Source organism: Plectropomus leopardus, chromosome 9, assembly GCF_026936395.1.
Source record: "Plectropomus leopardus strain MGB_pleo_1.0 chromosome 9, ASM2693639v1, whole genome shotgun sequence".
Lineage (NCBI taxonomy): Eukaryota > Metazoa > Chordata > Actinopteri > Perciformes > Serranidae > Plectropomus > Plectropomus leopardus.
In genome coordinates, this window is record NC_142184.1 from 33,336,985 (window position 1) to 33,363,298 (window position 26,314).

Below are 26,314 nucleotides of genomic sequence, written 5' to 3' on the forward strand. Positions count from 1 at the left end.
GCAGTTTGCAGTTCTCCCCTCTCACGCCGCCCACTACCCTCTTTCTTTCTTTCTCTCTCTCTCGCTCTCTCTCCACACACACACAGGCGCGTGCACGGACACATGCACTAGAGGTGGGAGTGGATGCTTGTGTAGCTGCTGGAAGCCAGGATGGGATAATCATGCGTGTCTGGCTCCGGGCGTTGATGCAGCTGCCGTTGCTGGATCCGGACTGGACTCGGGGCGCAGGGTGGGTCTAGTTCCCGACTGGAGCTATCTGGACCTCATGTCGATGTTATCAAGCGTTCCGAGAAAGACGAGGGCGATGGCCGCGAGAGGAGTTGCTGCAGCTCTTTGAAAGGCGACAGAAATCGAGCTTTTTCGCCGATGGAGGACAGAATTGGCCGGCATTAAAGCGCAGGGATTTGGAATAACTTGGTAAAAAGGGGGGGAGAGGAGGATACCCAGCACCCTTTAGAGGATACCGAGGGCTAATTTTTTTCTTTATGGTCTTTTTTTTCATAACTGGGATAGAGATAGAAACGCACCTGGAAGAGGGGCTCACTTTTGCATCGGTAATTAGGAGAGGACTGCCTCGTTGGAGCAGCCGCCGCATCCGACCGACCGGGGGGGATACTTGGATGGAGAGGGCGCAGCAGTGAGGGGCTGAGAGAGCGGCTCGCCTTGCCGTGTGTAGGAGGAGGACGGAGGGAGACCGGGGCAGTTTGAGAGGGGGGGACGGGGAGCCAGGAGAGGCGCGGCGGCTCCATGAGCGGCTCCTGCCGGGACAGAGCGCCCAGAGCCGAGCCGGAGCGTCTCCTCCACCGCCGCGGGTAGAACCCCGGGCTACAGGACGGCGGCCAGTTTGGAAGTTTTGATGCATATGATCACAACCACCATGATTTTTATGATTCTTGGTGCTTCAGTTGTAATGGTAAGACACCTCCACCTCCCTTTGCCACGATTTCTAATTTTACGCACAATAGTCAATTTTAAATGTTCCATAAATGTACATTTATGCGAGAAAGCCCCTTCCAGCAGGCCTATCAATGACATGTGGAAGTAGGTTAGCCTACCTATAATTACCTGCTGTCATAAATAAATAATCTAAGTCCGTTTTGAGGCAAGAGTCCCCCGTCTTAGGATCGGGAGGATCTGCCAAGGCTATTTTCTCTTCTTTTTCTTTATGATCCGTATGATTGTTATTTCTCTTGATAATGATGAGGAGAATGATCCGCTGTGTGTAGGAATAGCCTAGCCTATTGCTTGACATGTCCCAGCTGACTTGCGTGGTTCTTTGCAGGCGATAGCCTGTTTAATGGACATGAACGCACTACTGGATCGCTTTCACAACTACATCTTACCGCATCTACGAGGGGAGGACCGCGTCTGTCACTGCAACTGTGGAAGGTAAATGCCATCATCCTCGCACAATATTTGGGATAAACATGGTGCTTGTTGGTGTGCTGTTGTTTTTTTCTGTTCACCCGTCAATTCTTAATTGCTGAAGAGGCCTCGAAGATTTCTGGCGGCGAAGCCCCGCAAGATCTGCCGTCTGTGCGCCTACATGATGTTTTCACAGACAGACCGCCGTTTGGTGACACGTTTGCTCGCGGTGCGTGAGTGTTTTATGTTTCCATCGGCCGCGAGGATTTGCTGCATATACGAAGGTGTGTGTCGGAGCCATAAATAGGTAATGAACTATGAGCAATATGAGGCCGTTCAAAAACAATCTGAGCATCAAGTGCGCCGTGCGCCTCACACAGGCCTACGCGGCGACGGCGACAATCTAAAACCTGCTGGGCCAATTATGAACATATGCGTGCTCAAGAGAAGTGGTTATGGCTTAAGAAGTGCAGTGGGGCTGCTCATCAGCCTACCTGCTGTTTGCTTTCTCGGTGAGAGCTGGCTGGAAGTGCGGTGGGGGGAAACAGCAGCAAGGCACTCATTAATAAACCGGATTTAATCAGCAGTATTGTGCGTTTTCCATCAACATGTAACAGAGCAGGCTGTAGGCTGTGAGGATGAGCTGACACACAAAGTGGGCCTCTGTTTTTTTTTTTCAACCAGTCTACAGTGCCCGAGGGTATGGCAACAGTGTTGGAGCAAGATTTAAAGTAAGAGTCCTTTTTCTCCAATGGCTTCACACCTGTATTGTCCTCAAATATTAGATTGACCCATGTCTTGCAGGCAAGCCACAGTCTTAGGAAGGGAAATGTCACCATTGGTGCAAGCTGAACAGATGCACATTAAAACAAAACAGCAGTGAATACTGTGCATGCTGCAGTGAGGGGGCTGATGTACTAGCAGTTCATTAGCAGCATTAAGAGGCCAGTTCCACTGTGTTATTTTTTTTAAATCAGAAATGGGTCATCAGGTGCTATTAGGTTGTCAGAGAGGGATAATCTGAGTCAAAGTTTGGAAAGGCCTCTTGCACGCACTGACAAATGTGATGTGATGATCAAGATATGTATGTAGATGGGATTTGTGATGAGATGATGTGTCACTGTCTTATTTTGTCATATTTTGACAATCATCACAGTCATCCTTGCTACTGCTAAAAGTGGCGTGCATGAATGCAAGCAGGATTTGTGAAAAATAAAGGATGATCAACAGCTTTTTAAAGGGATAGTTCAGATTTTTTTAAAATGGGGTTGTATGGGGTACATATCCATAGTCAGTGTTACATACTGTAGATGTCAGTCCACATCCTAGCATCCTGGATTACAGTGTTTTAGTTTGTCACAATCATGGCCATTTCACAGACTCTCTTGGATCAAACTGTTTTGGGAAAACACTAACAAGGTTTTTGCATTCTTGGGCACAATTAAGCTTAATTTATGTGGAATCGGGCAAAACTTTTAATTAAGTATCACCATGACACTTCTCCATTTGATTATTTACATTGAAGGAATAGTTCAGTTTTTTTTAAAGTGGGGTTGTATGAGGTGCTTATCCATAGTTAGTGTATCCCAGTTTGGAGAAGCAGGTAAAGCAAGTAGGAAGACCAACACAAAAGCTAAGCAATGTACTGCTATGGATGGGGGCCACAGCAAAACATAATTTAGCCACTTTAAAAAAGTTCCACCTAAAAAATCAATATCAGTTCAAATGTATGCCATATTTAGAGTATTTTCTCTGCTTTACCTACCTCAGACAGTGTTTTCCAACTGGAAAATGAAGCTGTTACGTCCCTTTCTTCAAAACCAGACTCCTTTAAGAAAAACAAGAATTTTACCCTTACGGAAGGCAGGAGTTGCTGGTCTACTGCTGCCTCGATTAGTTATTTTGTTTTTATTATTGTGTGACTTTGGCATTTAAAAGGGTTACTTGGGACTCACCAAAGTCACACAATAACACAAACAAATTAACTAATTAAAACAGCGGGACACCTGCAGCACCTGTGTTTAGGGAGCTTTAATTGCTGTTTTTCTCAATGGAGTCTGGTGGCTTTGTTGTGATGGGGAAGTGAAGCCATTAACAGCTTCCCTGTCAAAACAGACTGTCTTATGGAGAGGTAAAGCAGTGAAAATGCTCTAAATATAGCATTCACTTAAGCTGATGCTAATTATTTTTTGTGGGATCTTTTTTTGGGTGGCTTAAAATACATTTTGTTGTCCACAGTAGTAGATTGTTTAACTTCTGTGTTAAACTCCCACCTGCTTCTCCAAACTGGCAGACAGTCATCTCCTGTATGTAATTCACTGGCTATGGTAGCCTACCTAATACAACCCCACTTCAAAAGCTGTGATTTCTATACTTATAACACCAAAAATTATATATTTGTTCTACAATATATTATTAGGCAATGCACATGCACTAATTGAATAGTAAACCACTGCACAGTATGCACAGTCAAACCTCTGCCCCTCCTGTTAGTTTTTAGGTAACTGTACCCACACAGTGTCTTTCACTGACCTGGAAACACTCCTGAATGTGAATCAGTCATCTGCTTTCACATAAACAGCAGAAAGAGCGGCATACATGGATGAATAGTGCAGACCTGAGCTTGGGTTTCACTCGCCCGCCCTTCCATCCGTTAGATGTGGAGGTGTCATGACGCCCACAGCGCTCACCTTATCAGCCTTGAGGACACGGCCAGTGTCATTTTATTTGGCAGCCTCCGTGCTCTGATTTGGATGTAGTTGTAGCTTCTGTGACGGGCTGAGGCCTGGCCTATAGCTGCCTGTGTGGCAGGGAAAAGATCCAGGAGTGGGCTGTGGGTATTGCTGGGTGCACCCTGCTGATTAGTGTCATGGCTGCTGTGAGAGGCTGCAGGATAGTTGTCCTAAGATGATCTAAATGCTCTCAGTGTGGCATTTTTATCCCAACATTCTTCAGAAAAACAGAATAGTTTTCATTATTATACTTGAAAAGCAGACACACGCTATGATTTGCAGAATGCAAGTGAACCAGACTTAAAGGGATAGTTCATCCCAAAGTCAAAAAACATATTTCTCCTTTTACATGTAGTGCTATTTATCAATTTAGATTGTTCTGGTATGAGTTGCCGAGTGTTGGAGATAACGCCTGTCGAGATGTCTGCCTTCTCTCCAACAAAATGTAACTTAGAAAAGCTCCAAAAGCGCCAAAAAAATACATCTGACAAACTCAACAGCAATGTGTCTTTCCAGAAACCATGACCAGGTTATTTAACATAATCCAGAAACTTTGTCTTGAGCAGTGTTGTGTAGGAACTGTTTTCTTTACACTGAGCTACACCTGTCAACTGTATCACCTTGCAGTAGGAAGTGTGCATCTACTCATAGACGAGAGGCTCGTGCTTGTGACAGCATGAGATGTAAACATTAATGCTGTCTTCGTCAGCTTAGCTTTAATGTTAGCTAGCTGAGTGGTGCATAGTGAGCTAGCGGTACATGCACACTTCCCTTTGCGCATGAGGAACTATTTTCTTTAAACCAAACTACATTTTCCAACTGTATCACAGCGGAGAAGGAAACATGCATCTACTGCTAGCTCGTGTAGCACCACTAAGCTAGCTAACATTACAGTTAAGCTGAGGAGGACGTCATTAATGTTTACATCTTGTGCTGTCAAGAGCACAAGCCTTTTGCCCATGAGTAAATGCACGCCTCCTTCTGGGTAGTGATATGGTCGGCAGGTGTAGTTTTGCTGAAAGAAAATAGTTACTCCCTGAAACGGCTCACAACAAGGTCTGAGAATTATCTTGAGTAACAGGGTCATGATTTCTGGAAAGAGACATTGCTGTTGAGTTTGTCAAATTCAAATGTACTTTTTTTTTTTGCAATTGGATCCTCACTGGCCGAGTGCCATCTAGTTCCATTATATAGGAGAGAGGGCAGACATCTCTGCATGGATATGTTCAACTCTTTGCAACTCACACATGAATAATCTAGGCTGATGAAGTACTACAGGTAAGAGGAAAAAGATATACTTTTGATTTTGTGGTGAACTGTCCCTTTAAGTAATTTATTAAGTAATTTAAAGGGTTTACAGGCAGCATAAAATAATCCTTTCTTTTTTAACAGGCATTTGGGCAACAGCCATCTTCAGGGAAAAGAAAGAAACTCAGAGGAACATTTTGGCTTATCTCTACATGTAGCGTGGCTTTGTGTTTTTATGGTTTGGTGTTAATGGACCTCAGCGGCGGTGCAGCTCAAGTCAGTGAGGTCCAACAGGGGGTTTGATCCCCTGTGTGGCACTACCACTTCTTCAGTTAGACACTTAAGATCTGTTTTTTTTCCCGCTCCATACTCAGAATCAGTTCTTAGTGCTGTGATGTTTCTGCACTGCACTTCCCAGAGAACTTCTCTCACCCAAACATTATTGGTGGTTTTTCTGTCAATGAAGTCACATTTCTGTAGGTTCCTAAATTTATGACAGACGGGTTGGAAACATGAGTAAAACTTCCAGTTAATTTCCAGTGTATCGTTTTGCAGGTAAGGACCCGTTAGACATTGGCTGGTAAGCAGCTTTCATTAATGAGGTGTTACGTCAGTCAGCGATATAGATAAGCTAAGAAACAGTCTGGACATCCCAGTCTCTGCTGCTTCACTTCTGGCTAATTTAAAAACCTCTCTCTTGCATGTCTTTAAGATTTATAGATGTGTAATAGTAGATTGCCAGAATACTCTTATATTGCTAAGTCTTAAAGGGACAGTTCACCCCAAAATCAAGAATACACCGTTTTCCTCTTACTTGTCGTGCTATTTATTAATCTAGATTGTTTTGGTGTGAGTTGCCAAGTGTTGGAAATATCAGTCGTAGAGATGTCTGCCTTCTCTCCAACATAATAATAATAGATTTTGTTTGTGATGCACTTTACATTTGGATCAAATTTCATGAAAAACTCCAAATAAAAACAACCAGCATAAAATCATATTTTAAAGTCATAAAAAAATATGAGTATTAAAGCAATTAGAGCAACCAGCAAGAAGTTACATTTGAAAAACTTAACAGCAACGTGTCTTTCTTGGAGTCATGATCTGGTTACTCAAGATAATCCACAGCTCTCGTTGTGGGCAGTTCCATGTAGGAACTATTTCCTTTCTAATGGGCTACAGCTGCCAGTCGTATCCCTGCACAGAAGGAAGCGTGCATCTACAGACTTATCTACCACCTTTCCCGTCTGAGCTTATGTTACAGCTCAGCTGGGAAGTATGCTATTGTTGTTTACATCTCGTGCTGTCACACAGCATGAGCCTCTCAAACTTCTCGTCCATAGATGCATGCTTCCTTCTGCGCAGTGATACAGTTGATTATGTGGTTGGTGTATTTCTGCAGTAAGAAAATAGAGAGTTAATAGAGTGACATGGTCATGATTTCTGGAGAGAGAATGCAGAATTTTTCAAATGAATGTTTTTTTTGTCGATTAATACAACCTTGTCTAACTCCCAAAACTCCAAATATTGACTCATTGTCAGTGACCCTCCACGTCCGATATCGACGCACCAAGGCACTCTTTTGAAGTGGTACGAGGTGCACTGTGTGGTGGCATTTTTTGACACTCAGAGCAACTACCATAGTATAATGATTAAGAATATCCTCATAGGGTGGACGAGAGGGGAGGTGGGTGTGTCAAACAAACTCTGAACTCTTTATTTGGGAGATTGTCTTTCTTGTCCATCGATAAACCAAAACTCAAGAGTCATTTTAATAACAACGTACTGTGCTAGTATGTGTAGCATACTATGCTAGTGAAGTATGTCATGCAGTGTTATTACATTACTGCAATTGTACACTTTTTTGATCCAAACTATGATTTTTCTAACCAAAAGAAGTCTTTCTGATTTCTGATTCTGATACTTTTGTTGCTTTATTCTAACGCCTGGGATACACTGCATGTGAGCAATGCGTATCTGTTGTGGAACCCCTTGGCTTTTTTTTTTTTCCCGCACCCATATGTACAGGTTAGAGCAGCCACACTGCCCATGTGAACAGCACTGCTCAGGTGTGGCATTACTGCTGTTCATCTGCAGATTATCTAGAGAATAGGAGTCCAGCCTATTTTTACCGTGTGACACATGCGGCTTTTAGCAAAAATAGACAGAATGAAGGGTCTTTTAGTACTCATATTGACATTATACTACCTTTTACTAAAGTTTCAATGTTTATATCTGTCACAGACATGAAGGAATACAAATATATCTGTTTTACTCAACCCTTCCAGTTTCCATTTCAAAATAAAAGCCCTCTTACAACATGTCTTTAGCCCGAATTCCTTCAGTTATTAACACAAGGCTTTTTATTGTGAAATATTTGAACAACCATGTTGTTGACATTGCAGTGGCTTGTACAGCTCCATAAATTAGCGGCGTATCTGCTTTTAACTTTTGAAATCCACTAGTTAGAACAGCAGGAAGCTCTGCAGTAACAATGCTGCCTGTGTGAACACCAAAAGTGTGCGAGATGTAGCTGAATGGAGAAGTAGCCGTCACGTGCTACTCATACATGTATTCCCCAGGTGTTAGGAAGAAAACCTAAAGATGAAGTTATTTTACCAAAGTAGTAACTATTTTGAAAAAGACTGTGTGCATATAACAAATGAAAACATCATTTTTTGTGAATACGGAAGAGTGTCCCAGTTTGACGTTTAGGGCCACTGACCAAGTGTTGATATTTGACAATGTATTTGTTGGCGCTTTGAGCAACACAAGCCAAGTGCCATCTAGTACCATTACACTGGAAAGTAAGGCAGACATCTCCACAGGTGATCTCTCCAGCACTCAGCAGCTCACATCAAAATGATCTTGACTGATAAACAGCACTTTGTGTAAGAGGAAAAACACGTGTTTTTGATTTGGTGGCGAACTGTCACTTTTATGGCATTAAAAATCTGCATTAGTCTGAAACTGTTATCAATGTAATGTCCCAAAGTCTGTGCGCAGATGTGTGTGTCTGTACTCACTCCAGCAGTTCAATCTCTCAGCTCCCACGGTGTTTCCTTACAGTGTCTGTCAGACAACTGCCTGTGTTGTTAGATTGGAAAAAACTCTCATCCCCTCTCTGGAGGGCGGGTAATACCAGTATAGTAAGACTTCTATATCAAGCTGATGTATCTGTTTTACAATGGAGCAGAGTCAATGCTAGACAACGTGGCAGAGTAAATGGAGGGACTGGATTACTGTTGATCAGTAGCTGCTGCAACAGTTGACATACGGGGATATATATGTATATATATATATATATATAAAGAATAAGTCCACTTTTACAGACTTATATATATATGTATATATATATATATATATGTATATATATATATATATATATGTGTGTGTGTGTGTGTGTGTGTGTTGTCCCTTAGCTGTAATGCAACAGAGTGATGTGTTCACTGATGATACTGAAAACATCAATTGTCTTTAAATTTGCAGTCTGTCAGCATGACATTTCCATATTCTTCACCTCTTTCTTCTCCTGTGAGATGTGAACACTAGGTCAGTAGCAATCACACACCCTGTGGATTTGTGGAAAAAAACAATTAAAATTTGATTCATATTGAGCCTTTTCATGTCTCTCCTACTTGGAACAAATTCAGAGGGACTTTCTAGTAAGAACCTGCTTGGATCCAGAATCATTTTGTAAAATAAAAAAAAGAATAAGTCCATTTTTACAAAATAATTGCTAGTTATGAGATATCTGAAGAACTATGCTTGAACACATGATGCAGTTTAGATGATATATATGCATAATTTGGTTCATTCAGAATGGATTTTACTGAGCAGCTATGGCCTTAACCTGTTGGAGATTGGAGTAAATGCCTTTCTGAAAGGCACTTTAACAGTAGTCACTGAAGGAGGTAGTGGAGTGTTGCTTATTCTTATTTCAGGCGATGAGCACAAGCCGCTCTCCTTAAACTTTTTCAGCCCCAGCAGCCTAAAGTGCAGCCTGGGGACACCCAAGGGTCCTTGAGAGGGCTTCAGGGGGTTTCCAGCAAAGTGTGGATTAGTGCATTTTTATTAAAATTCAGAAAGAAATCTCTAGACATCATCCAAGTCAGAATGAGTATAAAGAATATAAAACACCATCTAAAGGAGAAACAATTTTACCACCCTAACATATGGTATATAATCATATATATATGTCCAACATCCCCAAATGGCTTCAAAACACTAGATCTTATCAAACAGTGCCCATGGTGAAGGACATTTGGAAAGTCATTTTTTAGTGCAAGGTATTACAGACGAGTAACAAATGAATGGAAACAGATGATTAAGTGAGTGGAGAAACAAAATACAGAGATGCTTCCATACGGGATACAAGGAAGGGCCAAGCAATAATATACTGATATTATATCACAGTGTTTCACACAGAATTAGAATCAGTTCGTGGTAGTAGTTCACTTATTTTCTGTTTTGTTTTTTTTGCCTATATGTATCCTTGTGTATCACTCTGTGTCCCTCTCTAAATTCTGAGGTTTTTGTGAGTCTGTAATGAGTTAATTTTTCCTCAGTAGCAGTTTGAGAAGTTTCAAATTCTGAGCAGTTTTTGGACCCAAGTTTCACTTTCACTGTGTCTGGTGTTTAGCTGCTCCGCCTGTGCCCATAGTACGCTCTGAGCTGCATTAGGGTTCCTAATTAACAAACCAGCTCCAAAATTAAAAAGTCAAACTGTAGCGGCATGTTTTAATCGTGGCGGGTCGTCACACATAACTTAATGTGTGGGAAACCTTGTATTGATATTGTGATATGATAATATCATCTTAGATTTTGGATGTTGTAATGTTGTAAGTGTTGCCTTTTCCTGTTTTATTAGTGAAGTGATGTAATTTTCTGAACTTACCAGACTGCTCTATTATTTACCTAATCATTATATCCACATTACTTACGATTATTTAACAAAATTCCCAGTCCAAATATTTTGTGAAAGCACCAATTATCAACCCTTCAATACTGTCACAGTTTTGACATCGAGGTATTTGGTCAAAATATGGTGATATTTGATATGGTGAAGGGCTCACTGACTACGTTTACGTGCACAAAAAAAAAATTGCTTTTTTTTTTTTTCTGAAAATAAAAATGACAGTATTCCCGCTAAGCAGGTTACATGGCCAATGAAAACGAAAATATGATTAATACTCCTGTTTACATGCAGCTCTGCATACTTCATGTACCCTAATATGTCATTTATCACATCAAAATATGAGAAAGTGTAACGGCTGGAGCTGCTTGTTCCATTTTGCTTCTTTGCATCATGATATAACTTTTGAAAGTTTTCAGTCTTGATTGACCATGTAAACACAGCCTCCCTCTTTCATTCCTTCAGCCACCTTTTTGAGAAGGTTGGTGTTGTGATCTTTGTGCTTATCCAAAAACCTGTTGAAATACATATCTTTCATAGCATTCCGACTGATTATGGGCTTTTCTTTTGAGCATGCATCTGTGTTGGTGGTAAAAACTTCAGTTGAGGCACATATTATGAATATACTATATACATGTCCAAATAATGTTTCTAAAACCTGAATAATGCTGGCATATCCCACATGCCTTAATCGGAATATGGTATAATTTGGAAAATCCAAGCAGAATATGTTGTTTACATGACCCGTATCAAATTCATAAAATTGTAATATTTGGAATAATAATGAAATATTGTGTGCATGTAAACATAGTCACAGAATGGTTCAAAAAGTCTGAAAATGATATGTATCAGCTATAGGCTTTAGCCTTCACAATCACCAGATCTGAACCACTATGGGAGATTTTGGATTTCAGTGTTAGCACTTTTTATCATCAAAACACCAAATGAGGGAATACTATTGGAAGAATGGTGTTCCTCCCTGCAGCAAAGCTCTAGAGAACATATGCCAAACATATAGAATACAATTTCATGCTGGTTTATATCTAACTTTTCCATCTGCTGCCCTTGTCCGTCCTCCCCCCAGGCATCACGTTCACTATGTAATCCCATATGATGGGGACCATTCCTTGGTGGACTCATCAGAGAACTACTTTGTGAGTGACAGTGTGACCAAGCAGGAGATGGACTTAATGTTGGGGCTGCTGCTGGGCTTCTGCATCAGCTGGCTGCTTCTGTGGCTGGACGGAGTCCTACACTGTGCCGTCAGGGCCTGGAGGGCGAGCCGCTACTACGGTAAGCTGGACATTATCTGCTGCTCTGCTGCAGATGCACATGACCACAACTCAAACAAGAGCTCAGTAATCCCTAAAGTATCATAAAAATCTCTTTCTATTCATTTTGGTTGTGTGTGCTGAGGTGTGAATGCACTAATGGAAACTTGAATAATCTGAACTCGACAGGCAAAATAACAATCTGTGATTCAAAGCAGAATTTGTGGCAGCAAAATGCTTGTGCGCAGACATATATGTATCTGTATCTATCCACCATGTCTCTGCATGTGCAAGCGTTTGCCAGGTTAACACAGCAGGTGGTGGAGCTCTGGTAAATGACCTTCCCCCCATTGCTTGGCCCATTTTTGGCTCTCCTCACTGTTTTTTTTTTCTCAGTTTACTGCGACCTCTTGGAAAATCACAGCTAAACCTTCCAACTGTGTGATGATTCAGACGAAGGCAATCAGTTGAGGTAAAACTAAATTTAAATTGTTGTCTTCTTTTTTGGACAGCCCAAATACCTAAAACCTTATTTTACTAACAGTCTGAATTTGTTTTCAGGAAACAGCAGCAGGTAAAGGCTAAGAGCACCAACGTGAAGTCGAATTCCTTTGTTCTGAAATATGAAACTTATTATTTACAGGAGAACTGTTGATGGAAAAGCATACCTTAATGTCTGAAATAATGTAGACTCACAAAAGTGGTTGTAATTATTATTTAAAGGAGCTCTATACAATATTCAGAGCATATCTATGATTCAGAGGTTGTCTGCGCATTGCTCTAACATGGAGGGGGCTGAGCTGGCAACTAGCAGCTAGCATCATGAATAGTTCTACCAATAAGACCAGAGTCAATGGAGCTAATGGTGTTAACCTTGGGGGAATTAGAGGATGCTGCAGCAACCGCACCGTCCAGATATCAGCAGTATTTGCCATTTAAGCATAGTGCAGAGCTGGAGCGGTTAGCTAGCCATGTTGATACATTCAGGGATTCCAACACATTCTCATCCTAACTCAGCAAATATCACAGCTTGGACAGTGCTCTTTACATCTACATATGACACGCTAGATATCTTTCTCTGTCTGTTGTTGATGTTCAAGGATGGCGTGTCAATTTATGCTTGTTGGATTGTGCATTTTCGAAATACAATTCTGTTTTCACAGGAAATGTAAGCTGCAGTTTCTGCTTGTTAAATACGTTTTTTTTTATGAATAAACTTACAATGTTAGTAAAATGTTAGTAATTTTTACATGTATTTTTTTGTACAGTACAAGCATGTGGTAAGGCTTAGACAACACAAGCACATGATAAGATTTAGGCACCACAAGCGGGTGGTTATGGTTAGGGTTAGGGTTTATAAGGGAAATGAACAGCGGGAGGTAAAAGTCCAGGGTTTGCTGGACCCATCCAACCCGTCTGCCCACCCTATAGGGACTCTCCAGTTTAGGATTAGGGTTAGATTATATTACTTTATGTTACATTGTTACCAGCAGCATTTCAAACTGATGCTGTGTGGTGGCATATTACACTTGCATGCTTGCATGGATGGGCCATCTATCACAACAACGAACTGAGAAGCTCGGATTACAACACACAAATGTAGCATATGACTTTAATATGAATTCAGGGCAGAGAATATAATGTTAAAAGGAACACTTTTATATAGACGAATTAGTGAAAAAAACAAATCTAAGCCAACAAAATAATTGATTTATGCTTTTTTTTAATGTTTCTTTGACAAAGTACTGATTCATATTAAATTCCTTACAGATATGTGGTTCAATGCATCATTCTGAACATACAGTAGTTTAATCACTGCACTTTTGCTATGCTCTAGCAAGTAGCTTTGTACTAGCCAGTTAGCTAAAGTGTTGTGTTAGCATGGAATCAAACAGAAAAGTTAATGTACGTGTGGCAGCTGATGTCAAACAAAATCACTTTTCAGCATATCCGGTTGAGTAAGTTCTCAGCAATGGCTTTTATTAAATATCAAACAGTTTCATGCCAGGTCTGACAGAACAGCCTCTGCTTACCAAAGTCTCTGTGCACCGCTGTATAAATGCTATGTTAAACCTTAATGATCTCGATGGGAACACTGCAAGAGCAAAATAGCAACGCAATGCAGTCAAGTGAAATAGAATATTAATAGGAGTTGAAATAATGAAGATGATGCAACCCCCAATTAACATCTGGTTGAGTCAAACCTCAGTGGGAGCCAAAAAAGGCTTTGCAGGGTACAAGTTAGCTGACGGGCAAAATGCTAATTAACTAAGTAGTTGGTTGTGTTGATATTTGGAAGCTTAGCTTAGTGTGAGTGTATGTTCATCACAAGAAATAAACTTTCATAGCACTTTTCAAAAAAGCAAAAGCAAAACCCTGCATTAAGGAAAAGAGGACACTAATTTCGGGCATAGATATTCCACAGCTGAAGGGCACAGACAGTAACATTAAACATACGTCTCCCACAGTGATAAGGAGAGACTTGGGAATCGCTAGATGGGTCCTGAAAGGGGATCTCAAGTGGCAATCAGGCTCACTTGGGGGTTAATAAATCACACAAATAAGCTGACTTAAAACCTTTAAATCAATTCTATAATTGACAGGCAGTTTGTGAAGGGAGACAAGGATTTGTGGTCACTTAGCTTGGAGAGCATGATTACCCCAGGGGCAGTGTCCTAAATTAACTGTAGGCTACTACACAAGTACCCCTACACCACTTGAAAATCTAAAGAAAGACCTGAAACTATGGGTTTTTGATTTCATGTTTCTTGACAGGCTGACTGAGTACACATAACATAATTAAAACATTAGTGCAGGGACCAAGAGAGGTAATTGTTAGGACCTCGAACTTTGAGCCTTTTAACGTTTATCAAACTTGTTTTGACATCCAGCTCTTCAGCATATTCTCATCCCAAGTCATCACATATTGCTGCTTTGCAGTAGACTTCCGCGTCAACATATTGCCCTCTAGGTATCCTTCTGCATCTGCTTTTACCACTCTGGGATGCCGTTACTGTGATGTCAGCACAAACACATTGTGGTATTATGCTGCATGTGGTTATGTTTAGGCAACAAAACCGCATGGCAACCAACGCTGGGATGTCAACAAAAGCACATGCTGCCATGGATGGTTAGGATTATGCAAAAGAGGCACATGGCAAGGTGTAGAATAAAACCCATCATGTACAGACAGGAAGTGAACTCACGCATGAAAGTCCACACTTTGTCGGACCTATCCACCGCCCCTCCTGCCTGCACTGGAGGCAAATAAGTGCTCCTTGTATTATGTCATTACCAGCAGCATTTCAACAACACAGTGTACGCAAAATGCTTGTGTGTACGGAGATTAAAATGTTGATGGATTATTTTCAAGCAAACTTATAACTTATAAAGGGGTTTTAGGGGTCCATCTCTGTGATATCACTTCTGGTCACATGGTCTTCTTGCACTTTAATAGAGTGGTTAAGTAATGAATCCCAAAAACGTGGAAGTCCATTATCCTTTTTGCACTTCTGGTTCTCTTGTCTCAAAGTTTTTTTGAGTTTTTTGAATGAGTTTTCGGTAAAATGCCTTAAATAAGGTCTGTGGTTAACATAGGCTAGAGATATTCAGACGTTTTGTTCTACAGCACAAAATACGTCCATACACATATATACATCCAACTATAAACTTTTAAGGTTTTACACGTCTTAAAAAAAGCGGTTGCTTACAAGTGGCTAAATCGGACTACATTGTTTGTTGGGGACATTAGACATGAGCGGACACAGAAACTCATTAAACCTACTTGTCTGCCTTTACAGCTTTACAGAGTTGCACTCAAAGTTGTTGATTTATCTGAAAATAATATTTTTTGATTGTGTTTTAACATGTTTTGTAAAGTGTTTTTAGTAGTGACATTTAAGTCATGCGGCCACAATGTAGTTCCTGTAAAGCCTAATAATAGCTTTTTACTTTTAGCGATTTCATTTAGGCTTCAAAACATGTTCATCTGCGAAGATAATCATGCTTAACAAAACGTGTAAGTATCGTAAACTTGTGTTCATCAGAGAGCTTATTTTTGGCGTTAATTGAAAATCCCATTCAGTGCGATATTAACTTCCTGATTGGCCTACAAAAATAAATCATCTCTTCACGGCTCTATAGCAAAATCACTCTTTGAATGGTGGTCACACCACGTTGAAACACAGCCAGTTGACTTGACTGACATTATTCCCCAAACTATTTATAATTTTCAGAACAATAGTGTTCCATTACTTTTTTTTCTATCAAATGATTCAAATGAAAGATTGCAGATTTAAGATTTAATTATATGGTTACACTACACTGACACTTTTGTCATCATCACCCCAACATTCTCTTAAAATTGATTAAAACCTGTGAGACACTGTCCTCAAAAAAGAATGGATGGTAGTAATTTGGACATTTATTTTCAGATTTAAACCTTTTATATTGAACTAAATCACATGAAAGCAAAAAAACTGCATCACAGCATTGACCCATGGGTGTGCAGAGCCTTTAACTAATGGTATTACTTTTGCCTCAAGAGTAGCTGTATGTCCCAGAAATGTCTGCGTGTCAAGCCCAGTCACTGAGAACATTATGACTGCACAGTGGTTCGCTGGTTAGCACTGTCATATCGCAGGAAAAGGGTCCTGGTTTGAACTCTGGTCCTGTTCGCTGTACAGAGCTACATTACAGTGTGTGTGCTGGTTTGCATGGTTATCCTACTTTAGTCGTTTTTTTTGTCATCAACTTTTTACATTTTTAGCATGAGAAATAAAACACTAGAAAAAAAACAAAAAGAAAAATATTGAACTTAATAAAAAGTAAAAAAAATTTAAGTTAGAAAAAAAATTAAATGAAAATAATTACAATAGGCATATGGCTGTGCACTGAAGACCTTTCACGTTATCAGTTAAGGTAGTGCAGGCACAGATGGTTGATTGTTTGGCATCATGCATTTTGTTACTGACATCTCCATGTATGTTATATCCAGGAAGGACTGTAGCCAATGAAAAAAAGTACAAATAAAACACAAATCAAAAACTAGACTGAAATCAACCAGGAACACATGAAAAACACATTGGAGACAACAGGGAGACACGGACAAACTGACAGGGAACAAAGGCAGACACAGGTATATATATACACAGGGAACTAATCAGGAGAACAACACACAGCTGGGGAAGGTGGACATAGGAAAAAGGAGGGAAACACAGTGATTGGCTGACACTCAAAGGTGTGGCAGGGAACCCAAGTGTGGAGCAAATGAGACTAAAACAAAGCAGGTGTGCAAGGAAGACTCAGAAAACAGGGAGGGACAAACGAGACTGATAAAAGACAGGTGTGATAGAAAACAGGAAGGAAACAGACAATAGCTGTGTTTGAAACCATCTCCTCATCCACCCACTGACTAGTCACTAAGTAGTGTGCACAAACGTATTAAACAGTGCACTATATAGGGAATAACAAACGAGATTTTGGACAAGAGTTGGAATTTTTCCCCCAGAAATACATGGCCGCATTGCATTGTGGAATTATATGTAGGGCCCATCGTATGTGCAGTCAGATCTATATAGTGGTCGAAATTAACCGCTGAGAATTCGAACACCACTACAAAATGGCGAACACACTATATGGTGCGCTATATCCGTGATAGGGGACGGTTTCGAAACACAGCTAAAGGGAGGGAGGACTAAGAACACAGGAAAAATGAGAACAGGTGATGACTGTTCAACTTGTGAGGGACAGGTGAAACTAATCAGGGAAACAGTAAGGCAGGGAGAACACAAAGAAAGTAAACCAGACATGAGGGGTGATACTAGAAAATAAAACAGGAAACAGAACACGAGTCACAAGAAAACATCACAGAAAAGCCCAAAACAAAGTCCACAATCATATCATGATCTGATCATATCATATCATATCATATCATATCACAGATCATATGATATGCAGCACCGGGTGGCGGTAATGGGACTTTATGGATCATGAGAGAAGTTGCATAATATCACTCAATGGAAACAGTCATCTCGCAATTGTGTTTTATCAAAATTTCAAAAATACTATTTAAGTTTTGTGCAAATCTGCAATGGAAACCGGCCTAGTGTTGTGAGACGTCAGTTCACAAGTAGGAATGGCATTCTATTGTACGTTTTCTATAAGGAAAATGAATGGAACACAGCATAAGTGTGTGCACTTGCTTGTCCCCAGCTAGCAATTTTTGGTTCTTAAAATGTTCTGAGAACGGTACAGCGTAATCTTTGAATGATTTAGTGATGTTTTCAGTGGCAGGTTTTCTTTGTGTTTCCATTTTGGTAAAAATTCCCTTTAAACATCAAAAAATGAAACAATTTTTTTTAATTGTTAACATATCACATTAGATTACTTTTTTATCTTAAAAAAAGGTCTGTAATCTCAGTCCTCAATAACAGTTTCTGAATGTTGCTTTGAAAACGTTCTCCCTTTGTTCTCTTTTAATGTTGTGGGAACATTTTATAAAAAAAAAAATTCTATGATCTGACACCTCTCAACATCATCAAAACATATTCAAAATGTTGCAGTTAAAACATCCCGTCTTAGTCAGCATTTAACCTTACAGGAACATTTAAAATGATAAACATCCTTAACACGTTCTCTGAACATTAGATTAAAATATTTTCTTTAAAACATTAGTGCAACTTGTAGGTAACGTTAGCCAATGTTGTGAGAATGTTCCCTGCTAGCTGGGTCAGTTCACATTACACTGACGATAATGTGAATATATGTGCAGTACTTGCTGAAAGTGTGCTGTCTCATGAGAAAATCTGGCCAAGCTGTTATTTGTTTTAAATGAGCGTTGCTTTTGTGTGATAAGCAATACAATACATATAGGAATACACATACAGCAGTTACCAAGACTGGTTCAAACCAGGCTCCAGAAAAAGAGATTAAGAAATGACTCCACTCCCACCATCTGCTGCGCTGTATAGTGAAAGCTGCATCCCCAATATACCATGTGTTTAAATCCAACTGAGTGTGAGAGTTGCTCCTTAATTTCCTGTCTCCTGTCAGCGCTCTCTCTGAAATATGTGTTTCCTTTCTCCCCCTGACAGATGAAGGATGCATGTTACTTTAGTAGAAGAATAAGAATGCGGCAGATTTAATGAGACAGAACATGTGGTGTGTAGTTCACCAGCATTTGGCTTGTGCCATTGTGCAGACAACGAGCAAAGAAATAAATACAGGGCTTTCAGTGATGGTAAAGTTAAGCAGCTATTAGACACACGTGTGAAATCATGACAGGGACGCGTGAAATCCCTCACAGTCTGGCGTTGTGCTGAGGAGACGACGCAGAGGGTTCATCTCCGTGCACTGGCAAGATGTTCACTGATGAGCTCAGTGTTCGCATCCTGGATTACAGTGTTTTAGTTTCTCACGGTCATGGTCATTTCACAGGCTTTCCCACCCATTCGGGATCAAACTGTGCGGGAAAAACACTAACAAAGTTTTTGGATTATTGGGCAGAAATAACCCAGCTAACAGGGAAAGTTCCCACAACACTGGCTAACATTACCTACAAGTTACAATAATGTTTTAAAGAAAACATTGTTATATAATGTTCAAAGAACATTTTAAGGATGGTTATCATTTAAAATAATGTCCCTATAAGGTTAAACGCTGACTAAGACGTAATGTTTTAATTGCAACATTCTTAGGATGTTTTTCTGATGTTGTGAGGTGACAGATCAAAAAGATTTTCTTTTATAAAATGTTCCGACAATGTTACATGAGAACAAAGGAAGAGCGTTTTCAAAGCAATATGTTCTTGAGGCCTCATATTACAGACCATTTTCTAGATAAAAATGTAATGTAATGTGATACTTTAACTATATATATATATATATATATATATATATATATATATATATATATATATATATATTTATTTATTTATTTATTTTTTTGATGTTTATAGAGAATGTTGCCCGAACTTTAAGAAGAACATTCTGGGAACATAAAGAAAACTTGCCACTGAAAATGCGTTACTAAAACATTCATGTCATGTCATGTTTAAATATACAATTGAGCCATTATCTAATTCAATATGAACTTTTGCATACATTTCCACAATGGAAATCTGAACTAAAATAAACACCAAAATATATAAGTTGGATGTTTTCTCACCACTTTTCTGAGAGAGGACAAATTATGGAAGCAAAATAGCCCAAAATCTCAAAATTGACCTGTGCATGAAAAAAAAATATGTGTCTACCCTGGGTGTCTTGTCTTAAAGATACTCAATATTGCAATAAGGCTTTAAAACAGGGTTTGGAGGTTGACTATTCTGCCTGCGCTCAGTGTCAGGCCTGTATTGTGGAGGTGGCCTGGATCTTAAGGATAAAGTAGGTGATATGTGACCTGGATACTTGGACCGCTGTGGAAAAGCTCCTCAGGCAGGATAGAAGAGAATCAAGTCACATTAAAACCTAAAGTTATTTGAAATTGAACTGAGAGTGCTCTAATATGGGTGTTTTAGGGCAGAAAACATCCTGTGGTGTTTGGATTTTTCAGTGTTTTACGAGCGGCTGCAATATAAAGAAAGAGTTGTACAAGCTGAGGCAGTTGCAGCCTGCTACTTTGCTCAGAGGTGTGGAAGGTTTTTGCAGCAGCGAGAAAGCCAATGCTACTTTCTCCTGTGAAATATTACATCAGTGTAAAATACATCATTATAAAAAAAACACCCATAGAGGAGGGAGCATCCATATTCATTTGCAGCAGTTATAGTTTGGGGGACATAGACTTCTTCTTTTGTACTGGGAGGGAATGCCCCTTTCTTCTGCGTGTGTGTGTGTGTGTGTGTGTGTGTGTTGACTATGACGTTGATGCTAGGTCAGACTCGTTTAGCCTCCCCAAGATGAGGAGTGAAGGTGAGGCTGACAGAGCAGGGATATGTGTGTGTGTGTGTGTGTGTGTGTGTTGGGGGTGTGGTGCAGGATGGAGATGTTGTCACATCCCAACCCCCCACTTGCACACACACACACACACACACACACACACACACACACACACACAAACACACTCTCTCCTCCAGAGCTATAAATAGAATGAGAGAGAGCAGCTGGAATGGCAAGTGAGAAACGTGCGCACAAACACACACACCCACATGCACACACACACACACACACACCGTGCATTGAGATGCACATTGATTCCCATTGCTTTTTTTCCCCCCTCCTAATTCCATCTCTTGCTCCTCCCTCTCCTCCTCTCTCGTCACTTATTGAATCTACTCCTGGCCATTTCCTTTACAATGCTTCCTGCTGCAACTGCTTTTTTTTCTTATCACTGATTTGTGAAAATATCTGATACCAGAGTGTCTTTTGCAAAGACACCAAGGGAAAAAAACACAAAAACTACCTCAAAAATGGGGAAAATGATGACTTGGCGTTTAGCATTTAACCCTCCCCCCTTGCCTCCCTCTCCTCCAAACCAGCATAACAATTGTGTCTTCGCCTCCCATTTTGCTGCCTTGCATTACCATTTCTCCCGACTCCATCCCCATCCTTTTATTCAAATGAGAGAAACCTGTCTTCGTTGCCCCTTTTCCTTTGGATACCCTTCAGAGCAGTCCTTGTGGACAGCATACCCATTCACAGCTATAAATAACTCACTCTCTCTCTCCCTCCTCACCTCCCCTCCACCCAACACCTCATCCTCTCCTCCCCACCACCACCACCACCACCACCCCCTCCCCACCTCTCCCTCATCCTCTAGCTGGGCCATTTGCTACTGGGTTTGCTGTCTGGGGCTCTCCCCTCCTCTCTCTCTCTCTCTCTCTCCCTGCTGTCTCTGTGGACCTCGCTCTGCCTCGCTGCCTCCACTTTATAACCCGAGAAGCACAAACGTCTGCTCCGCCATTCCCCCTCTTCATGTCATACACCTCACATTCATGAAATCCCACTTTGTCTCCAGACAGTCACTGATTTCACGGCAGGCCACTGTCTTTTGTATGTGTACAGCACGGCTGCTGCGTACTGGTCAAAGACAGAAAGATACAAAAACACTTCAGCCCTAATTATGTCCAAATGTTAACCCCAATATATTGATAAAAAATCTGAAGAAAACAAATGATATGCAAAGATAGGCAACCATGCACTAAAATATTAATGAGCAAATGTAATCACATTCATAAATAAACTTAGAAAATTATTATTATTACTAATTTAAGGCAAAGAGGAGCTGAGCGAATCAATACACTGCACATAGCACTAAAATGAAACAAGATTTTCCTTTCGTTTTTAACAGTTAAATTTGTGATAAAGTTGCCACGATTGAACAAAATTGCAAAGTCGTTCAGAGTTCACAGGGATTGGCTGAATTTAATACCTGCTGTGGTTTGCAAAATCCAGGGGGAACTGTAAAATTTTAGTTCAGCTGTTAAGCTTCTAAAAAAAATCCTCCTGGGGTGAAATTCCCACTGGACACCCCTGGAGGGCTGGATTGTAGAAGGTGTAGATTGAAAATGTCCCCCCCCCCCCCTTTTAAATGGTTGATAAGGACCCTGTTTCAGCATTAATGTCTCCTGTAGCATCCTTGTGACTGTGCGGAAATAACACTAGGACACAGTCACATGTGCAATGGCCAAAACATGAATGTGACGAATCAAGGACAGTGTGGTGCACTTGAAGAGATTGATGCTGTTTACCGTTCCCATCCAATATTTCAGTGTTCTAATCTTTTATCTTGTCTCTGTCACCCTGCCCTTACTGTGAAAAGCTCACCCTTACTTCCCAGAATTAAAACTTGTTACAGCTATGATAAAGACGGTGGCTAAAAGACATATTAAACATCAGCTTTTTCCAGTCTGGGGACTTCGCGGAGCTCATAACTCACTTTTATGCTGCGCACAATCAAGTACAAAAACCACAGTGCATCTGATTCATTTTCTGCATTAATGTGGTATGGAAGATATTTTGAGGGGTTTGTTTAAAATTGGACAATAATCAACATTTTGCTCAGAATTATATTGCTATCAAGGTAGGCTGACACTAAGCATGACAATGAAAAAAAGGCATTATATCAGAGATGGACAGGATGACATTTTTTAAAGCCAATATCAGTGTCACCCTAAATTCATACATTCATCATCAGAGGACAAAATTATTGTAAAAGAAGCATTTACGTAAACATCGAAAAGGGCAGCTCACAGCACAGAGATCAGTCTTCTGTGTTGCTGGTTGTTGATGTCATGTCTGCCTCTAACTGGATTTAGAGCCCAAAAACCAGGCTAAGAAGGATTTTACACTATTGTGTGTCTTGATCTCATGAGTGCGTTTTCTGGCTGAGTCGTCCTCGAAAGCCTGCATTCAGTTGTGTTTGCTCATGTCTGCAAAAGCGAGACAATTGTGGTTAACAATAAACTATACACACTATTGTAGCGCTGGGCAATATATATCGATATTATACTGATATATTGTAAAATGAGATTATATATTGTCCTAGATTCTGGATATTGTAACATCGTAAGTGCTGCATTTTTTCTGGTTACAGTACAGTGATGTAATTTTTGGAACTTACAAGATTGTTCTAGTTTTTCCATTTGACTTTAGCCACTTAATCATCTGTAATGTGAATATTGTGACTATCAAAAATCTCATTATATATAAATATTTTGTGAAAGCATCAGTTGTCAACTCTACAATACAGCTGCAATGTTGACATTTAGGTATTTTTTTAAAAAAAGAAGGCAAAATTTGATTTTCTCCATACTGCCCAGCCCTACACTGTTGTTACACTTTGTTATGTATATATTTGAGCCGGAGTAAAGTATTGGAGCAGAGAAGGAAGTTATCAATTTAGTCAGTGTGGAAAAACTTGTTGCATTACTGATGGAGGGGTTTCTGTCTCTAACTGCAAACATCTTTCAGTTCAGTCTGAAATTGAAATGAAATTGGTGCTACATGATTAGCCTGGCAAAGTATCCCTTTTACATTGTATAATATATCATCAACAACTTCATTTACAGGCACCTGCCTTCTAGGTTTTAATACATGCATTTAAAAAAAACTTTTATAAAAAATAAAACTCTGACTCTTAAAAGCTAGATGCATGCAGGACTAAAATCATGGCCTCAGCACTGACTTTTTCTTTATCAATTATCTGAAAAACTATAAAATTGTATAAAACTGAAAGCACTTGATAATGCAGAAAATGAGCACCCTACAGGTGTGATTCCTGCTTTGTTTACAATAAAACCTTTCTTTTTACAGTTTTAGGATTATATTTTCCTCTTAAGGCTCATGGATGTTGAATTTCTTGCTGTATGATTGAAATTGCAGTATTGTATCCAACTGTGAGTTACCCTGTGATTTCATGCTCTATTTTAAGGAATGACAATTTTCCATTGGAAAAAAACTCAAGGTAATGACTTCTATCCATCAATGGAATACTGCATCCATCAGAGGTGGATATAGACTGGCAAACCTCATTTAATCCTTTCATTAATATTTAATCCTTTGAAACCGGAACAAATTGGCTTGATTTCTTTTACAAACATGGGAAGAAGGCAATAAGCAACTCAACAAGAAATGACCCAAAAATGAGCCAGAAATTAATACAAAGCTAAAAGAAAATTACCTGAAATTAGCAACAAAAAAAGAAAAGTCAAAGAACAAAAACACAAAATGACCTGAAAAAGTTCTAAAATATAAATATAACTCTTAATATAATGATTTTTAATAACATTTCATATATAATTAATATAGATTTATTTATAAATTTCCTTAGTTATTTGATCTTTTTAAAAAATCATTCTATCGTTCTATCTTTTTTTTTTTTAAAGCTAATTTCAGATCGTTTTCTTTGTTTCTGTTTTGGGGTTTTTTTGGGGGGCAATTTGTGACAGTTCATACCAAGTTGCTGATTGCTACCAATTTGCTGGGGTTTCAAAGGTTTAAATACCTGAACAGGCGCGAAAGGTGTCTGAACGCAGCACAAGAAAACTGATGTCGATCCAGTTGTCAAAGTGTTAAAAGGCCAGTTTCATCTATTGGTCATGCACCCCTGCCTGCCTCCTCTGACTGTCCTTTGAACTCTCATCTCCTTTCTCCAGATACCCCGTCTTGGTCATGGCTGCCCCAGTTCTGCAACCTTAGAGACCTCCGTCGCCGGGCCCAGCTCAGACAGCTGGAAGACTCCAGCGGCAACATGGTCCACATCAAGCAGAAGCTCTACCACAACGGCCACCCTAGTCCCCGCCACCTCTGACTCTAAAAAACAAAATAACAACAAAAAAAAAACCTAGACCCTTTTCCCTAAAAAAAACCCCTTTCTCCTTTCCTCTCCAAAATCCCTCCTCCCAAACTGCCCCTTGGCCAACTGTTGCCTCAGAGACCCTGGAAAACTGCCCTCCCACTGTTCATAACATGGCCCCCTTAAACCCCCCAGGACTTTTATTATGACTAAGCCCCTGTCAGCACTAAAAAAAAAACCCCAAAATGGAGCAAGATGACGATTATTTGTTGCCACTGAAATCTTGTCTTATGTCCATGTCCACCATTGTGGGAGGAGGAAGAAAAAAAACATTTTTAAGGGTGTTTTTTCTGTATAGAGACATTTTCTGTGTTCATTGTTAAACTTGGCATGCTCTTTTAGAACAGGGTAAGATGTGGGCAGCGTATGGAACGGGGGCGGCAAGACGGGTGTCAGGATTTTTTTTTTCTCTAACGGGTGGGAGTGAGACTTTGTTGGCGTGAGGGGAGGGGCAAATGAGACTGGTGGGTGGGTGGGTTTTTGTGCTGGTTAGATTGCTGCTTCTGTAAATAGTTATAAATATGGGCAAGTGGGATTTAACAGTCTTTAAAAAGGGGGTGCGTGGGGGGATTTTTGTGTGAGTTGTTTATCAGTAGAAAAACTAATGATGGACTGTGTGGTTAAAGATTATTAGGAATGACACAGGAAGACGAGTCTGTTTGAAAACTGGATGTGAAACCATGTGATTTCTGCTAAAAACACAGATTAATTAGCTTTGTTACTTAGTGAATTAACTGAATGTATTAATTTTCCTGTAAATATGTGAGGGGGAGGGGAGCGTGTAGGGTTGTGGTCGGGGTTCTCTTTGCTATATTATCATTCTTTAGTAGACACGAGAGGAGAAATAAATGCCAGCCAAGATGAGTTCAACACATACACACACACAGACACACACATTCCTCCATCTTCCCCACACTGTGCTCAACAGCACAGTTCGATTTTCGTTATCCAATTCCCTCGCACTTATCAGGAGCAACCAGCCTATCAGCAGAGGGAACCCTCACCCAGCCCCCCCCTCGTCCTCTCTGTCCAGACATTGCTGTTGTGAGGATGAAATGTCTGTTTTATTAAAAGTGCCATTGAAGCACAACAGTGACCTCTGATGTTTGATTGTGTCACTCCTATCATGTGAGCCAAGATGAGAGCGCGTTCTGGTAGCGAGAGGTTATTGCGGAGCAGCAACAACACACAGATAATACAGAGAGGTCCTGCTGACAACTTCAGTCGGGGTTTGTCATAATTCTAATAGAAATTTCATAAGCGCTGATGAACAACACTTGTAAAGCGGCTAACAATGCCGATGACATGCTGATGCAACTGAGAAAAGCCCTTCACTGGTATTCACTGGAACAATACAACATGAGGTGGCCAGATGGAGAAAAACCAAAAGCTATAACTGAATTTCAGGAATTCGATATGCTGTCTAAGTATATAGGTTAGTTGAAAATGATGTCAACATGAGAGTTAAGGAATCAAGTATGGATATGTTTCTG

At 40.2% G+C, this 26,314-nt stretch overlaps 1 protein-coding gene across 1 annotated transcript; it reads left to right on the top strand.

The window, feature by feature from the left end:
• Window positions 1–25,255, top strand: tmem240a (transmembrane protein 240a). Its single transcript, XM_042492369.2, has 4 exons — window positions 1–913; window positions 1,283–1,389; window positions 11,342–11,550; window positions 24,622–25,255. Exons 1-4 carry the CDS (start codon window positions 857–859, stop codon window positions 24,774–24,776), a joined length of 528 nt encoding a protein of 175 aa, XP_042348303.1. The 5' UTR covers window positions 1–856; the 3' UTR covers window positions 24,777–25,255.
• Window positions 25,256–26,314: the final 1,059 nt, after the last annotated feature.